Source organism: Opisthocomus hoazin, chromosome 3 (assembly GCF_030867145.1).
Source record: "Opisthocomus hoazin isolate bOpiHoa1 chromosome 3, bOpiHoa1.hap1, whole genome shotgun sequence".
In the NCBI taxonomy this organism is placed as follows: Eukaryota; Metazoa; Chordata; class Aves; order Opisthocomiformes; family Opisthocomidae; genus Opisthocomus; species Opisthocomus hoazin.
The window spans coordinates 89,009,232-89,027,635 of record NC_134416.1 but is presented as its reverse complement, the minus strand read 5'-3'; the positions used below and the strand labels follow the sequence as shown (position 1 = coordinate 89,027,635).

The 18,404-nt window shown below is 41.1% G+C and overlaps 1 protein-coding gene across 2 annotated transcripts in view; it reads left to right on the top strand.

Moving 5' to 3' along the window:
- DSP (desmoplakin) overlaps positions 1-18,404 on the top strand; it is a 40,741-nt gene that overhangs the window by 10,951 nt on the left and 11,386 nt on the right. For both annotated transcript variants that reach the window (XM_075416967.1, XM_075416966.1), the window contains exons 3-18: positions 1,465-1,613; positions 1,960-2,134; positions 4,799-4,927; positions 6,112-6,162; positions 7,108-7,269; positions 8,190-8,294; positions 9,531-9,626; positions 9,863-9,988; positions 10,856-11,008; positions 12,551-12,705; positions 13,107-13,233; positions 13,762-13,966; positions 14,466-14,683; positions 15,491-15,657; positions 15,982-16,120; positions 17,517-17,710. In XM_075416967.1, coding sequence (XP_075273082.1) covers positions 1,465-1,613; positions 1,960-2,134; positions 4,799-4,927; positions 6,112-6,162; positions 7,108-7,269; positions 8,190-8,294; positions 9,531-9,626; positions 9,863-9,988; positions 10,856-11,008; positions 12,551-12,705; positions 13,107-13,233; positions 13,762-13,966; positions 14,466-14,683; positions 15,491-15,657; positions 15,982-16,120; positions 17,517-17,710 — 2,351 coding nt within the window. The remainder of the gene's footprint in view (positions 1-1,464; positions 1,614-1,959; positions 2,135-4,798; positions 4,928-6,111; positions 6,163-7,107; positions 7,270-8,189; positions 8,295-9,530; positions 9,627-9,862; positions 9,989-10,855; positions 11,009-12,550; positions 12,706-13,106; positions 13,234-13,761; positions 13,967-14,465; positions 14,684-15,490; positions 15,658-15,981; positions 16,121-17,516; positions 17,711-18,404) is intronic.

Genomic DNA, 18,404 nt, shown 5'->3' with positions numbered 1-18,404 from the left:
AAAAAAAACCCCCACCCTTCAAACAGACTCTACTGCATCTTATTTTTCCATTTTAGATCAAGACCACTGTCAATGTAAACAGCTGTTAATAATGTTATGACCACTTATATTTTCTTAGTGTGTCACCTGCAGAGTATCGTCATCATGTTCTGGGCCATGGTGAACCTGAACTGCCGTGGGAAAGACCTTCATTACCTTTATTTTATTTTTCCAGATGATTCCTAAAGAAGTAAACGAAACTAGATTAAAATATTCTTGATTGTTTCATCCCAAATACATACAGATTACACAGATGATCTTTGCTGTACACTGCACTGATATAAACCCATAGTGCCTGGGGGTGGGTTACTCACTGATGTTAGATTCAGTCCTGGTGAACGTGGGATGTCCCCTGTTCCTGCTGAAGTCAAGAGGAGGTGCAGGGTGGTAAGTGCATCCTGCTGTTGAAGCCACTGAGATGCAAAACCCATTCACAGTTCTGGCCGTAGATGTGATTTAATGCACACTTTTGGACCCTCTGTGGGCAGAAAATTCTTTCAAGAGTGAACTCTCTGGTTAAGCGGTTCATTTCCTTTTCAGAGATACAGCATGTGTGAGCATGTTTGTATGAAAATCAATGCCAGAATAAATACTGCCTCTTGTTAAGCAGTAATACTATTCCAATGAAGTTAAAAGAAAGAAATGTTTACTTCCAGCTTGGTGCCACAACATGCATTGCTTTGTTTTTTTTCTTTTCTTTCTGAGGGACAAAGTCATGAGGTCCATCAACATTTTATTTGTAAAATCAAATCACAGCTGGGTTATGTTTTGTTCGGCGTGACTGTGTCAGTGTGGGATGAGATCAAAAAGCTATGTCTTCCTGCTGTGAAGCACCACGACCATGCTGGTCCACTGCACTGCGAAGGTGCATGGAGAATTTGCCTAGACTTTGGGTGATAAAGTGGGATGCAAATGTGACGGGGCATGGAGCTGGTCCCAGGCAGACAGAGTGCAGTCTGCGTTTTTGCAGGGGAGGAAAGTCTGAGAAGCTCAGGGAAACTTCTGAAAAATCAGGAGCAATATCAACCAACTCCCGCTAGGACAGTGTTTGCTCTCATCCTCTAAACACAAAAGCATAAGGTCTTAAAAACTTAGCATACCATGTGAAGCCTTGGCTCCACTGAAATAAACATCAGTCAGGATGTGCTGTTCTTTATGGAAGTGCTTGGTTAGTATCATGTTTTAATAATTTTCTTTCAAATTTTATTTGTAATAAGGACTTTCCAGTGACTGTAGATCCTCTGTTACTTGGCCTTCTGCCAGTTAAAACTGGCAATCAGAGACCTAGCAGTTGAAACCTATCATGCTTCTTAAAAATAATCAGTGCTCATAACCTCTCTTTTAAAGAAAACAAGGTGAAGCTTAGGTGATGAATATTTAATTTAATATCCTATTTCTTTAATCTCTTTTTTTTGTTTGTTTTAGGAATTGAAATATGGGGATGGTGTCCAGATTAGAGGGAACAGAGATCTGGAAGAGTGTTTTGCACAAGCGAATGACCAAATGGATATCCTGGATGGGCTGATCAGAGAGATGAGGCAGATGGGCCAGCCCTGCGATATGTATCAGAAAAGGTATTGCCAGGGAAGGGCTGGGGGAGGGAAAGTGGCTGATAAGTTTGTGGTGTCTCAAGTGCTTGCCTTCTCTGGTGTTGCAGGATGTGACAGAAATCAGTAAGGTGGAACTAAATCTTTTTGGGGCATGCTAACATGGAGAAGGGCCTTGCAGTAATACATTTCTTACAGAATTTCACACCTTGGTTGTCCTCTTCAGACTTTAGTCAGTGTATTTTTTTCACAGCCTGTGCTTTCAACACTTTGTTTTAAATACTTGGTGCTCCAGTAGAAGAGATGAATTGCGTTGCTTCCATGTGTTCTGGGTGTTTTCCTCACAGATGCTAAACGGTTCCTTCCCTTTCAGGCTGCTTCAACTTCAAGAGCAAATGCGTGCCCTGTACAAAGCCATCAGTGTGCCCCGTGCCAGGAGGGCCAGCTCCAAAGGCGGTGGCTGCTACTCCTCTCAGAGTGGGTCAGGCTGGGATGAGTACACGAAACGTGTCACAAGTGAATGTTTAAACTGGATGAGGCAGCAGAAGGTAAATCTGTGCAAAACCCAGAGACAGTGCTAAGACCTGGTGTTGTTTATGAATGTCACATCACATGTAGTAAGGTTTTGGGTGCCAGTAGAAAATTAAAAGTACACATGAATGCTCATATATTATTCCAAGTTCCTCTTTTTTTTTTTCTCCAGTGTTATACATATAGTGAGTTTCCACTGAAATATGAACATGGATTTGGGGTATTCTTTTGCAGAGGAAAAAGTGTGGAAGCTAGATTTGAAAACTGAATGAGACACAGCTGTTAACATAACAAAAGGCATTGATGTGTTTGCGTTAGAGATTATTATGCTCAATGTTTCCTTCCTTCCTTCCCTCCACAGATTTCCTTTATGATTTGTATTTATTTTAACCCTTGACACAGATAGGACCAGCTTCGCAGATTTAACCGTTGTCCAGTATTTTACATTTGTTCTCCCGCTGTCGTCGATCCTTATCACAGTGGGAGCCAGAAGGTAGAGCTGATTGCCACAGGACTGCTGAAATACACACAAAAAAGCTGAAGGTGCTATCTGTTGCATTCCCAGAATAAATTTGCCTATGCACAGCTGTGCATGGTGCAACCTGAAGTAGAAAACACGCGTTGACAGCCCACAGTCTGGTTTTGTGCTGCTGAAGTGAGAGTTGTATGTTTGTGGTTGGACAGCCCTTTGAGACAGGTAGGGAGGATACAATGAAGTGGCTGAAGTTATACTTTGCAGACTCCTTGTAAACTGAAATTGCATTATTTTTATCTCTCTGTATTAGGTTGTTGCTTAGTGATCCTGTCATTGCTATCTGCATATGGTGTTTGCCAGGTGGCTGCTATGCAAACCAGATGAGGAGGGGAGAGCTCTGTACAGTTCCCATACTTTTATGTGAGTGCTAGTCCTAGTCCAGTCTTTCAGTGCCCTCCCATAGTGTGGCATGTTTTAGCGAAGGCAAGGGAAGTGGAGATGCACTCCTTGAGTGCTAACACATACAAGCTTTGTGCCCAGACAGCAACAGCAGGTATGGTTGCTCTACACACACTGTGGGAGAGCAGGCTAATCGTTAGACCTGCTGTGATTTGAGGAGTGGTGTTGGACAGACACTGGGCACGCCTCCAGCAGTGAAAGACTGCGAACATGCTGCACCTCCCAAAGACGTCGCGTGACACCCTGTTCAGACACCCTTTGCTAAGCACAGGGAGCATATGCAAGTGCTTTGTAGCTGTGTTCCCACGCAAAACCTCCTTAGAAAGTAAAAAGCGCTCTCTCTCTCTCTCCCCCTTCTTCAGTCCCAAAGGCAAAGCTGAGGTGGGGCCAGTAAGCGCTTAGCTCCCTGTTGGGCTTCTGAGGTTTTTTTAGGGAAAATTTGTTTTGAATCTTCCACCATGCCTCTTCTTTCCATCGTGCCTCGCTATGTCCCATTACCTGCTTGCACTGGGACTAGGATAATGTTTCCCCTAGTAACCTGGTGAGATGTGGGAAAAAGATCTGAGCAGCTGTGGTTTTCTGTTTTTCTGTTTTCTGTCTGCATGGTTTTCTGGCAGGAGAATCAGGTGGTAAGAGGATCGGTCAAATTTCCAGTGCAGAGTTAGAGAAAGTGCAGTGAAATCCAGACAGCCTTTGTTCGCGTACTGGCAGCCAGCCAGGACTGCCACTGTTGCTATAGACTCTTTAGACTGTTTAAATGTAATGAGAAGGGTCAAAGTCCTGTAACTTTTAGATGGCTGAATGCAGAATGGTTTTGTTTCTTGGATCGTTTTCAACACTGCCTTTGAACCCCTACGCTTAAATGTGGTTTGGGCTTTATTGTCATCTGTTGACTCGTAGAGATTACCAACTCCAGGCTGGTAATTACCAAATTCGGTCCCAACCCAGGGTTAAGATACCTATTTCTTTACTGTGCACATGCGCGGACAGGCATTCAGGCAGAGACAGAGTGTGTCTTTACAGCATAAAAGATGTTTTGGAGTTTAAGGAGCTGAATTGTGAATTCAGTAGCTTTTAATGTTTGAAAATAATGAAATGAAGAACCGCAGTCAGATAGTTTTTGAGTTCCTAATTATCCAGGTGTATTACTGTTTTTCAAAGGCTGTTGCTAGAGATTTTCACTCCACATCCTACAATAAATATTGCCAAAATGCAAGACAAACAACACGTTCTATAATCGTTTTAGTTTATCTTCTGGTTTTTCATTTAGTTTGACTGAATTTAGCTGAAGTTATTGGAGTTTACATGGGTATAATTAAAATGGAAATATAGTGTACTGGGCTACAGAACTTGACTCTGGGCATTTTCATGTGAATTGCATGAATAGCATTGTTTGATAAAGTCATAATTTGTTTTCAGAGTGATAAGAATGTAACTGTACTGTAGAACATAAAAGAACAGTTTGGTCCAAAGAAAACTGATGAAAATACATTACGGAGTGTGCTTCATCTAGTCTAATTTTAATAACTTATGTATTTTCCCTACTTTGTTTCTTCTACTTTGGGAGCCTGTCACACAGTAGAAGTGATGACAATTTTAAGAAATTGTAACCCCCTATTCTGTACTTCCCTTTGTTCAGGTTTACTCTCTACTGCGTAGTCGTGCTTCCTTCAATGCAATTCCTTTATGCTCCGATTCAGATAACAATGTTAGAAATGAAAGTACAAATATTGTCCCTTTCTTCTAGGCTGAAATGGAGCTAGTGAAGTGGGGGTTTGATGCAGCATCCATCGAGCAACAAATTGGTGACCACAGGAGAACTCACAATGCCATTGGAGACTATCGCTGGCACCTGGACAAAGTCAAAACAGATCTGGTAATTACTGTCTTGCCTTACACATTGCTTAGTCTAGATTTATATCGTTGGCTCGCTGATGTTCCGCTACAAAAAGGAATGATGAATAGCTCCGCTTCTCTTCAGAAAGCACTGGTGTCATGACAGCAACTAGTTTCAACTCTAATATTTATTATTTCATGATTATTTTGTCTTCTGCTTCTTTTCCCAAAATTTTAAAACAAAAATTTAGTAGCCATTCAACATTTGTTGTTGTGTACTAAAACTGGCAAATAAATATTGCAACATTTTTTGTGAGGACAGTGGCTAAGAATGATTATTCTCACTTTCTGTCTAGGTACATTAAAACAAGAAAGTGAAACGATAAAGTGGATGCTTAGATACAGTCTTGAATAATGAGGGAATTTCTGCGAAAAATGCCCGAATTCTGGGCTAAGCTTAGAGCTTTTCTTAGGCGTGGATTCCTGCCCCCCCCCCCGAGGCTTCTGTTCCCCTCTGCATTTCATGATAGGAATAAAGAAATCACTGAAAATGTAGTGGTTAACTTCCTCTCCTATCAGCCCAGCAGCTAGACGTAGGAGAGAGGAGGCTTACTTCGTTCCCATTCTCTTTTCTGTTAGTTGCTCACATGGACAAGAGGATAGAGATTTGGATCTGAAGAAAAGGCACTCCATTCCGGAGCTCTGATCTCTCAGCCAAGCTGAAGAGTGGAAGGGGTGTTACTCCCTTCTGCTTCAAATAGGAAAGGTGACAGTCTGGCCCTGTGGAATACTAGTTCCAAGGTTGTGCAGGTTCCCAATCATAGAAGTGGGAATAAAAATTGGAGCCTCCTGCTCACGTTATAGTTTATACTACTTCATAATCTCCAAAGCTAGCTCTAGGACTAGCTAGTTCACCACAGCTGTCTCGGAGTTTGGCATAGAAAGAGATCCTGTTTTGGGAGCTGTTTTGGTATTACAGGGGTTATGTACAACTTCGCTTATGTACTAAGCATCCTCAAGGGGAAGTTAAGTTGGTCCAAGCCTTGGTTTTGTGCTTCTTGTCATCCTCCAGTGGTGTGCAGATCTGCTACTCAAATGTCTCTGGCAGGCATTTGCAGGTTGCCACCTGTAGTTATAATGTTATGATACTGACACTGTAAAGGAAATATCAGCAAATAAGCAACTTGTAAAAGGCTTACTAAATATTTGCTGTCTCTGTTTCAGCGTGAGAAGGCTGCGGTTCATCAGCTGGAGGAAGAATATGAAGGACTGCTGGTGAGCATGTGATGTGTTCATTTCTGATACCCTCAGTGATGAGCGCTCTTTTTGCTTCATTAACAGTGGTGTGATAGTCAAGGGACACTTCAGGTTTCAACAGTGACACACACATATTTAAATAATTGTATTCAGCAGTAAGCTGACAGTGCTTTGTAGTTTCTATAAGGTTCAGTTTGAGTCATGAACTTGACATTAATTCATTACCTGGTGTGTAATTGACTTACCCTCACAAGGAAGTTTCTAGTTTACACCTGGTGAAGGGAGTTTGTCATTAAGCAGGTGAAGAGTAGAACTCTACCTCCTTAATGGTACCACTCAAAGGTGGGATTAGAACCAAACACTGTATAGGGCTGTGCATCTTCCCCACTTTGGATCTTCATGTAAAATACAGTGAGAAACTTGTGTAAATGGTAGATTTAACCCTTGGGATTGGAAGCTGACTCCTGTATGCATTTCAAGCAGCAGGATGTGTATTATGACACAAGGACAGAGAATGAATCTTTTCGTGAAGCGTCGTCTGTTAAAAAGGTGCTGCTACAACATCAAGGATGTACTATGAGCAGCAAATGCAAGTCAAAGTGATGTTACAAGTTCAAACATTTCTTGCATTTTCCCCCATGCCTTTTTGCTTGCCTGCTTACATGTCTGCTACACTTATGTTTGAAATGACTTTTGGACTTCAAGTTCACGTTGTTCTATAAATCCAGACACGTTTTCCACTGTCCATTGCCAGCAGGTTTCATAGCTCTATAAACCCAGGCACATTATCTGCTGTCCATTGCCAGCAGGTTTTATAGATGTGTGGTTTTTACTGTTATTTTAGTGGTGTTTGGTTTTTTTTTTTTTAAAAAAAAAGGACATGCTGTACTCTTAGCGTGCCCTTCTCCACCCAGTACGGGCATTTCTGTGTTTATGGCTGCTCATTTGTGGAATTCCTTGCAGAAATACTCCTTTGAAAGAATGGATCAGCTCCGTCAATTCCAGAACCTCATCCAAGCCACCAGCAGAGAAATCATGTGGATCAATGACTGTGAGGAAGAGGAGCTTCTCTACGACTGGAGTGACAGGAACACTGACATTGCCAGGAAGCAGGAGGCCTTCTCTGTAAGACAACTCAACCTCCCCATGCTTTCCATGGCCCCTCTTTTGGGATAGTAGGGGAGGAACAGCCTGGCTCAGGGTAGCTGATCAAAGGACAGGCATTCCTTCACTCTTTCGAAGCTCCTGGGGATTCTTATCAACACTTTTGGATTAAGTACTGTGTGACAACCTTTTGAGTCAAGACCGGACATCTATTGGAAGATTGTGCTCCTATTCAACCAGTTGTCATAGTTTCTTTTGACCTTGGAAGCTGGCCTTATCGTTACAGCCCTCTGTGGAGTAGTAATCACATACAGCTTGTGCACACAGTCATTCTGTTGACATGCTAAATTAAGGGACTTGAATTGAGGAGTTTAATTCTCCCTGTTAGGACTATGCAGGGGCTAGGGGGTCCCCGCATTTGGCTCTGATTGTCACCAGGAAGTAGAGCTATACCAGGGGGAACTGCTCTCTTCCTCTGACAGTTTTGCCGGCAGCACATTAATCGCACAGTCAGAGGTAGTTTGCACTGCTTCTTGTCTTCTGTGGGTGTGTAGGGAAACTGAGCATGTGCATTTCTTTATCCAATATCGATGCTGATCACAAAATTGAAAAAGAAATGAAGTTCACACTATTAAGGACGTACTTCTTTTTTTCATTTGGTTGTTCTGGATGTTGTGAGATGCTGTCATTTTTGCTTCCGTCGTTCCTAGGAAAGGCAGAACTTTGAGTGCTTTGCTCTGTGAAGTAGCAAGCTTAGAGACTAGAACTGAGATAATTGTTCTACTGTCTTCATAATTAACTTCAGTGCACTGAATAGAATTACTATGTAGTGTTAGCAGGGATGATTTTACATTATCACAACTATCTGCAAAATTTTAAGTAAATCATCCTCTGCAGCATACGTTGGGGGGCTTGTTTAATGCTGTGATTTGGTTGTTTAGAAACGCATGAGTGAACTGGAGCTTAAAGAAAAAGAACTCAACAAGCTAAAGCAAGAAAGTGATCAGCTAGTGCTCAACCAGCACCCTGCTTCAGACAAAATCGAGGTGAGTTAGACTTTGTGCGATTTCACTTGCTCCTCTAGTTGATACATGAGAAAAGTTCTCAGTGAAAGTCCGCAAATGAAGTGCTGCCTTTGGACCTGAGAAGGGCTTGCCTGCCAAAAAGCATGTCCATTTTTATCCAGCTGTATGAGCTGCTCTAATAAATGTTGCTACCTTCCTCTACAAACCTGGCCGCAACAACCACAGCCTTTTTAAGATCTATGGGAAGAGCTCTCATTGCTGTCAATTTTGATTGTAGATGCATGTAAAAATTAATACGAGGCTTAGGGAGTTGTCTGAGTGTATAGAAATTGCTGTATCTCATTTGAGTTTACTACAGTACAGCAGAATTTATGGTAGGAGGTCATGTCGTTGTTCTTCTGCTATTTTAGTAGGCATGTTTTGAAGAGAGTCACACCCTTTGTTGAGGGTTTGTATTTAATCCAGGTGCAATGCACATACTTTCTGCAGATTAAATTGATAGTGCCTTTCTACAGCTTAGCCAAGATGTTTTTATTTTCACAGCTTGGTGTACATTTACTTTTCAATGACAAAGGCTGCAACAATTTGGAAAATGTCATTTTATTAGGAAATGCTGTAGTTGTTATAGTTTAAAGAGTGCCTAAGAACCCTGAAACTAGTAGGGGAAAAAAAAGTCCTTTCTGCTTTTCACTGTATTTACTTTGTTAACTGTTACTGTGTTGTGTAAAATCACCATTTCATATTTCTTCTTTGGTCAGTTTCTGCTTTAAAGGAAAGATCCATGTAAACTCCAGCAGTGAGATAAAAGTTGTGTGTAATTTTCTAAATATACGTGAGGACTACTTGAAAAGTTCAAATTTAAAACTGGCCATCATAAAAAATCATGTTTGACAGTGTTCCTTGGAAGAAGGAGAACATGACAATTTGCAATTGATATATTTTATTTGCACTACTGTTTGTGCATTTCACCCCTTTTTGTTCATGCACATCAGGCTTTATGCTGATCAAACAAAATTCAAGTCATGAACAAATTTCTCTCTGCATCTCCCAAGCAGGTATTTAACTCATTTCAGTTAGGTAGATGCTTAGAATTTGGGGAACTATTTGCATGAGTTACATTATTCTGGTGTGCATTAATTTGTTTTAGCAGATTTTTTGTTTGCATTTATGTGGAACATAAATAGTTTTGCTTGAGTCTAGGTATGGGAGAGAGCTCAATGTGGTGATTTGAGTTATGTGTATTACTATGTTTGTTAGGCCTACATGGATACATTACAAACTCAGTGGAGCTGGATTCTTCAGATCACCAAATGCATTGATGTTCATCTGAAAGAGAATGCGGCTTACTTTCAGGTGAGTAGTGACGTGGAGAATTCACACTACTTTTGTTAAAAGTGGGAATCCCATCACGAGATACTTTTTTCTGTACCAAAATCTTTCTAAATCCATGCACAATTATGCATCAGACACTGTTATATTGTAAATGCTGCCAAATGTGATCTGGGATTTCTCATGAAAGGAATCCACTGATTTTTAGCAGACATTTTTAAGAGCTATGTACAACTGAAATCACAAATTCTCTCCTGTAGTTCTTTGAAGAGGCCCAAGCAACAGAGTGCTACCTGAAAAACTTGCAAGACTCCATCAGAAAGAAGTTCATCTGTGACAAGAGCATGTCACTGCAATCTTTGCTGGAGCAGATCAAAGAGCTGGAGGTACTGTCACGCTCACCTGACAGGTTATGTTCTGCTCTCCTTGGAAATCTGTTGCCCTCTTCAGATACCAAATGTAAACCCAGGTGTACTGCAACATTTATGTACAGTACTATGTGAACTTGAAACTGTAGCACTATATTCCTGCCCATTTCTTAGAAAAGCCTACAAATGGATCAGTGTTATTTTAATTTGTGTCATGCTGTTTGGAAACTCTGATTTCTTTTAATTCTGGAATGACCCCAGCAAATTCCCAAGTTTCTGACATGCTAACAAATTAAAAAAAAGGAAGGAATTTCATTCATAGGTGGTAGAATAGATTTTGCCTCAAAGGATAAGTGCATTTAATAAATGATTAATCATGTCACTATACCACTGTAGTCTCTTTGAAAGGACTCAGCTTTTTTAGCTAACTATTTGCTCATCATGAATCAGGTACTACAATTCCAAATTGAATATGCCAAAGAAAAAATGGTCAATTATGTAAAAGGGCAATTGATGAAATCAGGTTTGAGAGTGTAGTTATTAAATTTTTTTTTTAGCATTCATGTTATAATAGATTGTTTCCGTTTATTCCTATGTTTCTTATGCATCACTTTAACCACGTTGCAAATCTGTATGAAAAACCAGCTTTACAAGTTTTGCAAACTTTGCTGCTTGTCAGAGCTGCAAAGATACTTAGTTTGATGTTTCTCTTACCTTTTTTTAAAATTGCAGTTTTACATTATAGGCTAAAGACTCATCCCACTGGAGCTAAAGGAAGTTTGGGCTACTATGAGGTCCAGATGTATCTCTCTCTTAATGAAACACTGGGAACTAGATGTGGTTTCCTCTTAGAATGAATTTTTAACATACAGTTAATCTTTGCAGAATGAACGAGAGAGAATCCTTGAATACAAGAGGCAAGTGCAGAGTTTGGTGAATAAATCCAAGAAGATAGTGCAGCTGAAGCCACGTAACCCAGACTACCGGAGTAACAAGCCCATTATCCTCAAGGCTCTGTGTGACTACAAACAGGATCTGGTATTGTATCCCTTTTTGGCGGAGAATAAACATCATGTAAACTAGAACATGGAAAATGATTTAGTAAACAAACTGTTGAGCTGATAGGTGTAACCCCTTTGTCTGCTTTTGGTCAGCACTTAAATTTGTTTGACAAAAAGCTCTGACTTTCTTGCAATTATGAGTAAACAAGCTAGGTTCTTGCTGGTTAAAGAGTCTAGTCAAAATTTTTAGTCCGTTTTATAGCGGTAATACTCATAGTTCAAATTTGCACAGAGAAGCCTCGTTGATAATAGGGTTAAAATTGTTATACAGATGCTTCCCAGCATCTATGCCGTTTTTTTGGTGATTTCTCACCTTTTCCAGTGTCCCTCTGGGTCCTTAGGTCAATACTTCATGTAACAAAAGGAGGGAAGGTACAGTGAGTCATTGGTATTCCAATTTTTTCACTAGATAGAGGATGAAATTGATGGTGGTGGGTTTTCTTCCTCCTTGGTACTGGGGCTGCTTGGGTTTATTTCTATTTTTTTTTTTTTAACAGTAGGCTTAGATGCATTTTTGTTTACGTGCTCTTTCTCTTCACTGGTTCCTTGTTAGGCATTTTTTTCTGTTCTGTTATCTGTAAAACTTGTTTTACCTGATGCACTAGGTTGCACTCCTGTAGTGAGCAGTAATTGACCACTATGGTTTGTGTATCTCGGATTTCTGCTATCCAGTCTGCGTCTGCACTCTTCCATACCACATTTTATTCCAGAGTCACAGAAGTTCAGCCCACACAGAGTAACTACTTGTTATTGTAAGCAAAACTAAACAAATTTAGACAGTGGTTACCTGTCTGCTTGGCAATTGCTCTTACTTTAAGCAAGCTAAATTCTACTCCGACGAACATAAGCCCAGACAAGTCTGGAGCTGCTGCATTCTCAGATCAATGCAAAGCCCGTGGCCTTTTACTAGTTATGTCAAAATGCGTTTTTGCTGGCTGTAGAGGGGTGATGCAGATAGAGTCCCGTCAGAGTAAATGATAGGAGGAGCCTCCCTCTCTCAGATGTGAGTGGGTTGTAACCTGCACCACGGCCACACTCATGGCCACACGGTGTTAGGATTTCTGGCAGTTGGGGCTGGTGTATCTAGCTCTCTCATGCTCGCTCCCAGTCCCTTCGCAAATATGGATGCAGCACTGAGCATCCTTATGCCTCCAGCTCACTGGCTTGCAGCCATACATGGTTGTATAGCTCACTGTGGCCATGTGTCCACATGCATTCTTTGATGTTTGTCATGGCAAGCTCCAAATCTGATGATCAACCAGACTGGCAACTGCTCAGAGTGTTCTGTGGCTCCCACTTGGTTTTCTTGGGTTTTCTTCATGTGGAAAGCAGATTCAGGGAGAAGGGGTTGATCGGTATTGAGCTCTTGCCCCAGTAAGAAGCCAAGATGCACACCCAAACCTGGCAGCTGGGAAGCACTCCCACCTCTGTGATCTAGATGCATCTTCCTTGTCTGTCTCTCCTAGAAATCTCATCTTACTTAACTAAAGAAAAAAATGTTGTTCTGCATTCCTTACAGAAAACAGTGCGCAAAGGAGATGAATGTATCCTGAAGGACAATAATGAGCGCAGCAAGTGGCTGGTGACCGGCCCTGGAGGAGTGGATATGCTGGTGCCATCTGTTAGTCTTATCATCCCACCCCCTAATCCATTAGCAGTGGATCTTGCTACCAAGTGAGTTGCTGCCTGGGTTTGGACACCTACTACTGGGAGTAGACAGAAGAGTTCGCTCAAAATAGCAACTAATTACAAAATTCGGTCTGTGCCTTGATCAGAGTGCCCCCTCACCCTATAAGGGTGGGGGATTAAGGGCTAGACCCTTAACTTGAGGAAATTCACTTCAGTGAAGCTTGCTGGGATCAAGGTTGCGATGTAAAAATATTCAAAACTTAACTTTTACAAGGTTTTTTTCATCTCTAATAGTGAAAGTCGTGCAAAAATCATTTCCAAGATTTTTTCAAGTAGAGAGAAAGCCTTAACACACGCCACATCTGGTGGGTGTTTCTTGGGATGTTTTGTAGTTATGCTACAAAGACAGATTCATTTTGACCATGGAATATCTTTTCTCATCTCAGAATCGAGCAGTACTATGAAGCTATTCTAGCTTTGTGGAATCAGCTGTATATCAACATGAAGAGTCTGGTATCTTGGCATTATTGCATGATCGACATTGAGAAAATCAGAGCGATGACTATTGCCAAGGTAAGACTCCAACTGGCCTTGCCTGTAGACCAGGGACATCCATGACCTGACCTCTGCTGTCCCAAACAGTGCTTGCTGTGTCCTGTGCAGATGTATGTTCTGCAAAACCATGGCCCTTCTTTTTGCTGGGTTGCACAAACAGTTATATACGGAAGTTGTCATTTTATTAAAGGAGAAGCAAAATACTTTACAATTCAAACATGATGTGGAAAAACAGGAAGATTAGCTAAGGGGATTTATTACGTACTTGCTGTACTTGTTCCCACTATGCAAGGGCATGGATAGACAGAGCAAGAGCTAGAATTTCAAGCTATTCTTAAGTTATGAAATGATTATAACAAGAATAGGTTAGCTCAAAGGACACTTTTAGCACCGTACTTTTAGAGGCAGCCCAGGTAGGTTTTATTCTAAAATGCAATCCCTTTGGTTTTCTTATACAGGTGTATTAGTTTGTTCCTCAATGATTAACTAGTCATAAACCTTCCCCAATTGCTTCTTTTTTCAAAATTCTCTTCTTCCTCATTTCAGCTGAAGACAATGCGTAAAGAAGATTACCAAAAAATAATAACTGACCTGGAGATCCATTATCAAGAATTCCTCAGGAACAGCCAAGGCTCAGAGATGTTTGGTGATGAAGACAAACGGAAGATCCAGACTCAATTCACTGACGCTCAGAAGCACTACCAAACCTTGATTATACAACTGCCCAATCAACCACGGCAGCCACAACAGGGTTCGTTGTCCTCCTGTTTTTTGTAGAGATTGGACTGCTTGATTTTCTTTGTTTGGGGAGTGGTAGTGCATTCTTTTTATGTGAAAATGTTCTCAAACATATGAATGGAAACAGGCGCAAGAATTGTGCTGCTGTCTCCCAACGTAACAAAACTGGCCCTGTGCAGGCAGGAGTGTGTTTTGTTCTTCCTTCCTTTGGTGGGAATCTGGGAATAGTCATCCAAAGTTTATGGAGCTTGCTGGGAAAGTGAGAGGAATTTAGTCCATCTGATATGTTTTCAGTTATTAGGAAGCAAAATCTCTCTGCTGCATTTCAGGAAGCAAGTTTCTTTTTGTGAAGGAGAGATTTCATGCCTTGAAACAGCTGCATAAGGGTCCAGATCTCAGTTCTCAGTTCTGCAGATCAGCTCAGTGCTGAGGTCACTTGGGCACTGCATTGGCTTTCTATATGTAGGTGCTCAGTTCTCTGGTAGTTAACATTCACCCAATTCATTTTACAGTGGTCCCGACTGAGACCTGTCCTGTGGGTTCCTCAAGCACCATTATTGTTAATGAAAGAAACCGAGAACATGAGAAGCAGGAGGCCTGGCTGCTGATGGAGCTTCAGAAACTTCGGCATCAGATTGAAGCTTCTGAGATTCGGATGGTACAAAGAGCTCCTCTTGGAGTGGATCAAGGGGCTGTGCATGACTTTTCAGTCAGAATAAAGGATTTAGAGGTAACTGTGGATGTTTTCCTTTGAGCATCTCAAGCTCAGTATGACTCTGTGCTGCAGAGCATAGTGCAGTTGTATTTCTGATCAGCTGGGAAAGACACACATCCTGTGCAGAAAATTCTCAGTTAGAAGCTAACCATGCTGATTTGGAATTGAGCTTTAGCTCCTAAGCAGAAAAGGTTGACTCTTGGATTTTAGAAGTCAAATTCTGTCAGGCAGAGAATACAGAAACCCTGATGTCAAGTGGACATGAGCTCACGTTAAGCCTCATCCAGGTCAAAGCACTATTAAAATCCTTCTGCACGGGCCCCACTTCACCACCTACCTCTGAAGTGCTGTCTGTGGGCTGCAGAGTGGATGCATGAGTCTTATGGACTTTCTCCCTCCCAGAATCTTAAGATTTGAAGGAGACTGGAGAGAGAGAAGATTAGTATGAAAAGAGAACAGGTTCAGCATAGGAGAAATTCCTCTGAGGCATTGAGGCTACCAACCTCTTCAGAGCAGAAGGACCTTGGCATGTCTACTGAGTGCAGCAGGCGACTGGCAGTAAAGCGCTCTGCTTTCAACAGAGCTGAGTTTCAGAGTGGACAAGGTGCTCGAAAAGAGGTATTACCTGTTGTGGACTGCGCAAAAAAGAAACCGCCCAGTGTTACTTATCTTGAAGAAAGCAAGCTCAGGCACTGCTTCAGTCCTCAGTCAGGCTGGTTAGATAATAGCAGACTATTTGGAGAAGGAGACCAATTGCATATGTGCTGTAGAATGATCATTCAGCCACCAGAAGTGTGTAAATCGGGCATTCTCTTTCCTTAGGGTGTGCAGAATGACTCTCAAATAATGGCTGAAACCCTCAATAAACATAAGGACTTGCTGCCTAACTTCAGAGGCTCTGAAAAGTATGTGTATTTGCAGTCAGAGATAAATACCCTATTTCAAAAACTGGAAAATATTAATGGTGTTTCTGCTGGCTACTTAGACAGGTAAGAAAATGGAGGTTATAGCAATAAATCATTCACTTTCTTCCATAACTCTTAGTCCAGAAACCTGCCTTTTGTTACCAGTAGTGTAAAATTACAACTTCTTTCCTACAAATGCTGCGTATGTGCGTAGAAGCAGACATGTATGTGATTTTTTTTTTCTCTTTTCTGGAAGACTTTAACAAAAAAAAACCAAATGTGAGAATTGTGGGTACAACTGAAATTTCTGTATTGTCTAGTAAGTTAACTAATGACCTGCAATTAATTAGAAATATCACCTTTCCTGCCTCAGTCCATAACGGATTTGTCTCGTATTATTTATTTTAGCTTAAATGCATTGAGGTGCCTGCTCCAGATTATTCTGCAAACAGAAGATGTGATCAGAGTTTTTGAAGTCAGACTGTCTGAAGAGGAGACTGTTCCTTTGGATCTAGATAAGGTGGAGGCTTATCGGGCTTGTCTGAAGGTGAGAGGCCAAGACTCAAGGATACAGCAAGGCAAAACTTGTAGCTGCCAGCACTGATCTGTTGAGCTGGGTGAAACCCCTCTGAAATCACAGGAAATGGAAATGCTGATCGTGTCGTATTTTGTGACATAGACATACAATGCTTTTGCAAATTATTGGAAGGAACGCGTGGGTTACTACTTTTTCCATCTCCTGGTTGTTTCTGCCGCCACAGCAAAGCCAGTGACATGAAAGGTCTCCATAATCCATTTCTGTACAGAATTATCTGTGTTTATTTGTGTCACTTATGAAGCTAGATTTCAAGGCAATAGCTCCTTTATTGCAAAAATGGCTTATTAATTGCCCTTCTTGTCATCTAGTTGTAACAAGTAAATTTGAGTATTACTGTGTGTCCTGGTTTTGCCATGAGGTCCGTTTCAAATCTTACAGTGAAAACTATCCATCCTGCACAAGGGGAGAGGGCAAAGAACAACTGCTTTGCTGAGCACAAAGTTGGCTTGCAGAACCAGTCTTTATCTGGTGTTGAGCTGGTCCTTTTGTACACTGAATACCTTTGGGAGAGTAGGGACTTTCATTCCTTCCTGTTCTCAGATGTAGTAGGGAAAGAGTGTGTAGGTGGCACAAATGGAGCACAACCAGGTTACCTTTCTGTCATGTCAAATGACAGCTGCAGTGCAGTTGCTGGGAGTTGCTCCTAGCTAGTGTAAATTTGAGCTACACAAAAAAAAAAAATATGCTTGAGCCTGTTATCAAAGGACGCAGTCACCCCTGTGACTGGGGGATGCAAGGCAGACTGCTGCCTGCACTGTGTATGCCATTTGGTGATATTTTATGGTATGCGAGTATGTGCACACAAACAAGTATGTGTGTAAAGAACCATCTCCATGGAAGATATTTATAAAATTGTAAATGGGGGGTGGGGTGGTGGGAATCTGTGCAGCTTTTTAGATAACACTTAAAAACTGGATGTGCTAGTCCTGAGGCTTGATTCCACAGCTGTTGCAAGTGCAGGTATCTTTTTATACTTCAGTGACATTTTCTAGTCAAATATTTCTAGGAACAAGCAAGGCAGGCTCGTCCCCTTTTTTTTTTTGTAACTGCTCTACATAGTTCTGAAAAACTGAAACGATAGCTTATAGAATATGACAGCAGAGGGCCTTGGTTTAGCAAGTTATTCAAGAGTGAGTCTAACTTCAAACATTTTCTTGTCAAACTCTGTTTACCAAAGTAGATGTTTCACTTCAAATACATGAAGTCCAGCTGACATCAGTGTACATACCTTACTGAATTAGAAACAAAATGTTTAGATCCCAACACATTGTGCATGCTGCTGATGGTTAAATTTGAGTATCCTCTGAAGAGTAAAATGTATGATAGCGTTTTGTTTTTTCTCCAGAAAATGAAGTCAGACCTAAACATGAAGAAGTCACTATTGAATGCCCTGGAAAACGAGCTGCAGAAAACGCTTCAGATTCACTCACAGTCTTGCCAGTCATATAACTTGTATGACATGGATGTTGGAAAGTTCTGTGACAAAGTTACCCAGCTAATAGACCGCTGGCAGAGAGCCGATAAGCAGATAGATAACAGGTTTGCTTATGTTTCCTAATAGCTTCTTCCTTATTGCTGTTGCTACTAAGATCATCTGAACAAAGAGTCTAAAAGAGCTGATGCGCACAAATCATCACTTCCAGAGGACAAATGATAATTTAAGGGCAAGAAGACTAGAGCAACTGTGAATAGGTTGAATGTAGCTCAAAACAGAGGTACCAAGCAGGAAAATGCAGTTAGTCATGTAAATGTATAACCTGTGTGCTAAGGAGTTGTTCTACTTTTTTTTTTAATTCTTGCTAATGTTCTTGGATTAAGTACTTCCAGTCAGCATTTTCCTCCTCTGACAAAGCAACCATGCTTATTCCTGAATATCCTATACCTGAGGGTTAAAAAAATTAACACTAAGAATTAAGTAAAAAAATCCCAACAATTTTTTTCTAGTGCTTTATTGAAGTGAAGGCATATTCTGATTGTTTGTGTGGCTTTTGAGGGTGTGAGTTTTTTGTTTTGTCTTTACTTTAGGCCAAAATCTAGTCCTATTAATAAAAATTGGCTGGTTGCTGGTTGTTTTGGTGAAAATTGAGAACAAGAGTACTGAAGTCATTGAACTTGATTCCTATTATTGCAAGGTTTTATCCGTCCCTCACTTCGTTGACAGGAAGTGCCAACCTCTGCGTATTGCAGAGTTACTCAAAAGTGAGACACTAAACTCCCATGCTGGGTGACTAAT